At 52.1% G+C, this 7,627-nt stretch overlaps 1 protein-coding gene across 2 annotated transcripts; it reads right to left on the bottom strand.

The window, feature by feature from the left end:
- Positions 1-2,239: 2,239 nt before the first annotated feature.
- Positions 2,240-6,293, bottom strand: LOC121826054 (H-2 class I histocompatibility antigen, Q10 alpha chain-like). 2 transcript variants are annotated; one of them, XM_076557325.1, is made up of 7 exons: positions 6,219-6,293; positions 5,750-6,016; positions 5,301-5,576; positions 3,505-3,780; positions 3,258-3,374; positions 3,049-3,081; positions 2,515-2,653 (listed from the first exon to the last, which is right to left on the bottom strand). In XM_076557325.1, exons 1-7 carry the CDS (start codon positions 6,289-6,291, stop codon positions 2,649-2,651), a joined length of 1,047 nt encoding a protein of 348 aa, XP_076413440.1. In that variant the 5' UTR covers positions 6,292-6,293; the 3' UTR covers positions 2,515-2,648. The 2 variants fall into 2 exon arrangements, with proteins under 2 accessions (XP_076413441.1, XP_076413440.1); XM_076557326.1 differs by lacking the exons at positions 2,515-2,653; positions 3,258-3,374 and adding an exon at positions 2,240-2,450 and having other exon boundaries at positions 3,049-3,067; positions 3,494-3,780.
- Between the last annotated feature and the right edge of the window lie 1,334 nt (positions 6,294-7,627).

Genomic DNA, 7,627 nt, shown 5'->3' with positions numbered 1-7,627 from the left:
GGACTTAGAGCATACCTTATCCACTGCCATGGTATTCTACACAGTATTGCTTCTGACCAAAAACTCACTTCACAGCCAGAGAAGTGGGAGAGTTGGCCCATGATCATGGAATCTACTAATTTACCATGTTTTCCACCATCCTGAAGCAGCTGGCCTGTTAGGAAAATGGAATGTTGTAAATGGTGCTTTTCCTGACTCGACTGCCTGGCCCCAAATAACTGACTCAGAGGCTTGATGTGAATTATAGATGCTCAGTCAGTAGCTCAGGCTTGTTACTAGCTAACTCTTATATTTTAAGTTAACCCATATGCCTTATCTATACTCTGTCACATAGTGGTAGCTTTATTACTGTGGCACATTCATCTCCTGCTCCCTCTGCATCTGGCTGGTGACTCCTGACTCCACCCTTCACCTTCCCATCATCCTTCATTTGGTCACCCTGCTTCTATTTCCTGCATGGCTACTGGCCAGTCAGCATTTTATTAAACCAAATTGAGTGACAAATCATTACAGATTATTCCACAGCATTCCCCCCTGTTGTCTAATTAAAAAAGGTTTTAACTTTAACATAGTAAGATTATATACAATAAAAACAGCTTCTCCTGGCTCCAGCAGGGATGTTTCAGTCTAAAGGAAAATTCACACACTCATCTCCCTCTTCTACAGAAGCTCCCTTGACTAACACAACCTCAGGCCACATGCTGGTGTGTCAGGTACAGCACCAGGTCCCCTCACACTGAGGTCAGAGTCACCTGAGCTTCCCCTCAGGAAAGCCCTCCCTCCCTCTCCACCTGCCTTTCTGATCCATGATCCTATTTATTTTTATTCATTCATCAAAAGTTTATTGAGTATGAATGTTTGCTGGGTCCCAGGCACTGGAAGTCATCATCCCTCACAAGACAAAGATGTCAGCATCATGACAGAGATTGTCACCTTCTTGGTCTTCAAACATCTCAGCTAAGGTTCCTGGAGCTCCTGACTCAAGGTCACAAACCTAGAAAACTGTAGGGGCTGGAACCTGGGGAAGGGGTGAAGTAATTTCCATCTCTGGTGTTCCCACAATCTATTTTATAAAAGGTTCATTAATTTTATGTCTATGAGTGTTTTCCTTGGCTGTATGTGTTTGTACCATGTGCCTGTCTGGTGTCCACAGGGGCACTGGAAACCATGGAACAGGAGTTATGGACAGTGTGAGCCATGGTGTGGGTGCTGGGTTCTGAACCCGGGTCCTCTGCAGGAGCAGCAAGTGCTCTTAACCCCTCAGCCAAATCTTCAGTGCTTGGGATCATTTCTTTTAAATAAACTTTATCTAGAGTAGATTCAGCCTGTAAATCCTTGAGTCACCACTGGGGGCAGCACTAGGATTCCCAGAGACAGAGAGGGGGAGGGGACCTTGGGCAGAACCCAGCTCCAACAGGACAGACTGAGATGAGACCCTGTGGATCCCTCCTCTCTGCCCATCCTACAACCCGGGTTAGATTCTGAAAGATGGGGAAGGAGAGAACCTCAGGGAGGGGCCTGGAAGGAGGCAGATGCTCAGGAGACTGAAGTTCATCTCCTCAGCCCACAGTCTCCTGAGTCAGGGGCTTAGCTGGGCCTTGGGGGACAAGGATGGACAAACACCTCTTTTTTTTTTTTATTAAGATTTATTTATTTATTATGTATACAGTATGTATGACTGCAGGCCAGAAGAGGGCACCAGATCTGATCATGGATGGTTGTGAGCCACCATGTGGGTGCTGGGAATTGAACTCAGGACCTCTGGAAGAGCAGTCAGTGCTCTTAACCTCTGAGCTATCTCTCCAGCCCGACAAACACCTCTTAATGCTGTCACTCAGGGAGCCCAAGGGACAATGAGACAGGCATCATTCACAGGAACAAGAACAGGCCTAGTCCTCCATACAAACTAAAAAGACAAGAAATAAACAGAGAAGACGGGGTGAAGAGTGATGGCCAGGTCAGAGCCCAGGCTGACCTGTCACAGCAGCCCTGGCTGCTCACAATCCTGGGCACAGGACAAGGCTCTGTCATCCCAGTGTCCCTGTGATCACAGACTCTCAGCATGTGGTTCAAGTGATGAAGAGAACAGAGCCAGGAGGTGACAGAGCTGAGGAGTGACCATGTCACAGCCAACAATGGACTGAGCTCCACCTGGGCACAGTCCTGTTCACACTCAGCTCCCACAGCCTCATCTTGTCCACCAGATACACACGGCACAAAGAACACAGATTCTGGAAGGTTCTCCATGATGCCATTTATTTCCTCCACAAGCTCTAAGTATTTCAATCCTTTAATTTATTCATCAATCCCCCTGTCAGATCAAGGACGTGAACATCAAGTTCACATTCAGATTCTTATTTTCAGTGGGGAGTCAGGGGCTGCAGCTCAGGGCAGCATGGAGGTGACAGGATGGAGATGTCCCCTCCTGCCTGCTGGACCAGGAAGGTTGGCTGTGGAAGGGAACACAGGCAGTGCAGGGACAGGGTCCTGGCGTGCAGGGGGGGCCGGGCTCCCCAGTTCTTCACATTGAGCCCACAGGGTCACAGGGAACATCAGACACTATTGCTGAGAGTGAACTGAGGGGCTCAGGACATCACAGGAGAGACCTGAGCACATCTCTGTCACTCTGTCAGGACAGGCAGCTGTCTTCACACTACAAACAAGAGTCATGAACAATCACTCTGAAGACAACATCCCAAAACCAACCACTCACTCAGAGGTGATTCTGGAAGTCCCTGAACCCCAATCATGTCCACTTTCCCTCTCCAAATCAGGTCCCCAGAGTTTCACCTTTACAGCCTGAGTGAGACACATCAGAGCTCTGGCCACTGTCTCTACCCAGAGTAACACACACACACACACACATACACACACACACACACACACACACACACACACACACACACACACACACACACACACATACTCATGAGCATAAAAACAGGGCCCCTAAGATTTCCCTGAAGGAGCTATCATGGATTGCCAGAACTCATCAAAATCTCCAGTCACTTCAATGGCTTCAGGGACAATCGTGCTTCCCACACTTACATGGAAACGGAGCATAGTTCTCTCTTCTTCTACCTGTGAGAAAAAATCTGTGAGAGACCAGGGAAGACCCAGACCCTAGGAAGTTTCCAGAACTGACCACAGACCCAGGTTAGAGACAGGAGCAATGAGGGGTGTGGATGTTTCCCATTAGTGAGGCAGAGCACACTTCTAAAAGGGGCTGGGAGAGAACCAGACCTGCCCTTTCCTACCTGTGTTTCTCCTTCTCATCTTCACAACAGCTACCACAGCTCCAATGATGGCCACAGCTCCAAGGAGAACCAGAACAGCAATGTTTGCCATGATGGGGACAGTGGACTGAGGAGGCTCTGGGAAGGGAAGGACAGGAAAAGAGGTGAGTGAGGGTCATGAACCCAGCTGTCAGCCCTGACCCTGCTCAGATTCTGCAGAAGGCTCCAGCTTCCCCTGACCCCAGCTCTGCACCCACACCCTCCTTACCCCATTTCAGGGTGAGGGGCTCAGACAGCCCTTCATGGTGCACATGGCATGTGTATCTCTGCTCCTCCCCAGAAGGCACCACCACAGCTGCCCACTTCTGGAAGGTTCCATCCCCTGCAGGCCTGGTCTCCACCAGCTCCATGTCCTGAGTCTGTTCCTCCCCATCCCTCTCCCAGGTCATGAAGATCTCAGCAGGGTAGAAGCCCAGGGCCCAGCACCTCAGGGTGATGTCTCCTTTCAGTGTTGGGTGATGGGTCACATGTGTCTTTGGGGGATCTGTGTGGAAGATTTAAGAAATCCCACAATTAACAAGATAAACTGAAATCTGCAAAGACAAAGTTAAACCAATGCTGACACTAAACTGTGTCTGTTTGGACAATTCTGTCATCACACTAGTGACCTCAGGTAGAGCTGATCCCCTCATCACAGAACTGCACATTTTCTGGGGGGAGTCAGTAGCTAAGAGGGAATCCACATGAGCCAGCAGGTCAGCATGGTCTTCCTCATGTGATGTTCTACAGCATTAGTTAGGTGGTAAAAGAATAGAACGAAAGGAAAATAATTAATTTCTGTATGTATTTAAATTCATATCAAAATAAGAAATCAGGTACAAGGCCTACATGAAGGGTGCCACCAACTCCTGCTGCCACCACTGAGGCACAATCACTGTGCCCATCTTGCTGACCAGCATAACTGTCTGTCCAGTGAACAGCCATCACCAAAGTGTGCAGCAGAAATGTGGTGAACCTCTGACACTCAGCCAGGGAAAATGACTCCCCAAGCCCTGCCTCTGGGGGACAAGACACAAGGTATTGTCACCAGGACCCCTGGAAGTGTGCTGTGGAGCCCAGGGCAGCACTCCCTGGGACACAGCGGTGCTCACAGGGGTGTGTGGATTGTCCTTGTCACTCCTGTCCTGGAGCTGCAGAAGACCCTGTCTCTGAGGAAGTTCAATTCCTAATCCACTGGGGCAACACTGTGACTTGTTGGGGCCAAGAGAGAGCAGGAGGGCTCTGGATGTTCATATGGCAGAAAACAATCTAAACGCATAGGAATTGTTCTTGATTAAAGGGAACACTGACCTAACTTGTCTGATTATGCAGATTAGCGGTCTCCCCTGGCACCTGTAGAGACTGAAACAAAAAATAATACAAGCAGAGGAAGAAACAATATCACCCCAGTGAAGAAGAAAAACTGTCTCAACGCAAAATAATATCTAAAAAAAAGAAAAGAAAGAAAGAAAGGCAACTCCACGATTTAGGAGTTTTTCAGGGCACACTATAAATGCTCACACGACAGTTCCAGGAATGGATAGAATTGGGGTGTGTGAGGGATGATAACCTCACCCACAGGGATACGGGAGAATGTATTTTTGGAAGGTTCTAGAAAGTGGGTGAACCAGCCTAGGGTAGGGGCGTCCATGTCTCCCATCAGGAAAGGAGACTTCCGGTCCCGGCGTATAAGGCTGACACACACAGATGATAGGACTCAGTTTCCACAACCCTGGTGTGGGCAGAGACCCCGGCCTGGAGAGGCCATGGCTGACAGCGGCTGCAGACTGCAGGAGCCACTGTGGTTAGGTCGGGATCTCCTCTCCCTCCTCTGAGACAGATTTGCAGCTGTCCAGAGAGAAGGCTGAGCCTGGGGATCAGTGAGGTCCCTGCCATGCTGGATCAGGAGACCCAGGGACACTGTCTGCCCTGAGACAGGGGCATGACCCCAGCTGAGGGGTTTCTTCTTCCCCAGGACCGAGCCCAGCACGAGGGCAGAGGGAGGAGCTGCCCGCGGCCCTGCACCTGTGCGCTGCAGCGTGTCCTTCCCGTTCTCCAGGTATCTGCGCAGCCACTCCAAGCACTCATCTTTCAGGTAGGCCCTGTGTCTCTCTGCCTCACCAGCCTGCTCCCACTTGCGCCGGGTGATCTGCGCCGCGGTGTTCGCCGCCGTCCACGTCGTCAGGTCGTCGTTCAGGGCGATGAAATCGCGGCCGTCGTAGGCGTCCTGGCTGTACCCACGGAGGAATTGCCCATCGGACCCAATGTGACAGCCACACCTACGCTGGTAGGTGTGAGAGCCTGCGGGGACCTCGCGGTCAGCCCCGCCCACCGGCCCCGCCCCGCGGCCCCGCCCACCTGCGGACTCCCCTAAACTGAAAGTGAAACGGGGTCCAGGTCCATGGCTCTCCTCCTGAACCTTGAGACTCCAGGCGACTCCTGCCGGTACTTAGGGACATGGAAGGATCACTCACGGCCCTTGCTCTGGTTGTAGTAGTCCAGCAGGGTCCTCAGGTTTCCTCTGAAAGCCTGCTCCCAGCCCTTGGCTCTCCGCGTCTCCCTCAGCAAATACTCCGGTTCCTGCTCCACCCACCGAGCCAGCGGCTCCACCCTCGGAGTCTCTGCGTCGCTGGCGAAGCGCACGAACTGCGTGTCGTCCACGTAGCCGACTTCCATGTACCGGGGCTCCCCGAGGCCGGGCCGGGACTCGATGGTGTGGCAAAACCGCATGGAGTGCGAGCCTGGGGGCGGCGCGCGGTGAGACCCCGACCCTCCTCCCGGGACCCCGGGCGGGTGCGCGGGCCGGGAGGGGAGCAGGGCGCGGGGCTCGGGACGCGGTGGAGCAGGGCGGGAGGGTCTGGCTGGGCGACTCGGGGACGCGGCTTCCCCGGGGCCGCCCCCGCCCTCCCCGCAGAGTCGTTTCCCTCCCGACCCCTCACTCACCCGCGCGGGTCCGGGTCGGGGCCAGGGCGGCCGCCAGCAGCAGGAGCATCGCGCGCGGAGCCATCGCCCCCATCTCGGATCTGGGGCGTCTGAGTTCCGCGGACTCCGTGGACCTTATAACCCGTGATCGCGGCGACGCTGATTGGTTCTCCGGGATCTCGGCACCCAATGGGGGTGAGAACAGGACACTTGTCATCCATCATTGTCTGGGCAGAAGGACCGGACACAGGTCAGGAGCTGGAGAAGTGAAATTGGGCACCTGGGGATCCCCAGCCCTGGGCTTCCACCCCAGACCTCACCGCCTAGGGACTGAGACTTTGCTGAACCCTGTGCTGCGGGAAGGAGCGCTGTTTGTCATGGTGTCTCTGAGCCGCCTAAGGACAACTGTCTCCTCAGGTTAGTCAGGATGTAACCTAAGAGCACGAAGTTTCCAGATAAAATACACACAGCACTTAAAATGAATGTTCAGGACACAGGTGCTGTCGGAGTCCTGGTGAGGGTGTGGGGCTGCCGTGGACACCTGCATCGGGAGGTGACTGGAGTTTTCACAGCTCTGGTCAAGCACTTTTGACCCTGTGTTATCTGTGACTTTCCGTGCTGGAGTCTCTACTCACCTCTGCTTTCACTTTCTACTTCAGTTATGTGTGGCTGGGATTTGAAACATCAACTCAAAATCCACAGAAAGAAGATATTTATAAATTTAATTTAGCTCCACACTACTGAATGGGGATGAAACCTTGAATCCCCCGTGTTTACCACTGCCATGAGAATTATCCTCTGCCCACTGTCTACACTGCACAGGCCTGAGAAACTCAGAAGCCAACTTTTATCAGATTCAGGGTCCCACAGGCCTGTAACATTCATCTCCCTTATCTCATGAGCTTATAAAGTGTGAGAAAATGTCAGAGGGAGAGTGCCATGGATTGTGTAACTTCTACTACTACACTATTATCATTATTCTGCTTTATTATTACAACCACCTGGAGCCACAGATGATCGATCATCAGGGAGAAACACTAGGAGTCTGAGTGTAAGCACCGCACTGTGAAGACAGGATCCTGAGTAAAAAGGCAAAGTGTCTATTTACAGGTGAGATTTCTGAGCCGCCCCCTGCAGGTGAACACAGGAGCCTGGTCTCTGTGGAAGTCTGTGTGGTGCTTGCAGGCCAGCACCTCTGCTTTAAAGAGAAGCATCTCTCCACTGTATTTCAACCTGCTTGTTCTTGCCATTGTATTCCAGTAGTGACTTTAGATCCAGAGTCTGAAGAGAGGAAGGAAGAGGAGGGTGAGGAGAGGAATAGAAGGCAGCAGAGTCTGCCTGTGTGTCTCTCCTGGTGTGTTGTGGAATAATCTTTTTGCACAATGTGAAGAAATGTCACTTGCATTGGTTCAGTAAAATGCTATCAGCCA

The sequence above is a fragment of the Peromyscus maniculatus genome, chromosome 21 (genome assembly GCF_049852395.1).
Source record: "Peromyscus maniculatus bairdii isolate BWxNUB_F1_BW_parent chromosome 21, HU_Pman_BW_mat_3.1, whole genome shotgun sequence".
In the NCBI taxonomy this organism is placed as follows: Eukaryota; Metazoa; Chordata; class Mammalia; order Rodentia; family Cricetidae; genus Peromyscus; species Peromyscus maniculatus.
This window is presented reverse-complemented; position numbering and strand designations above follow the sequence as displayed.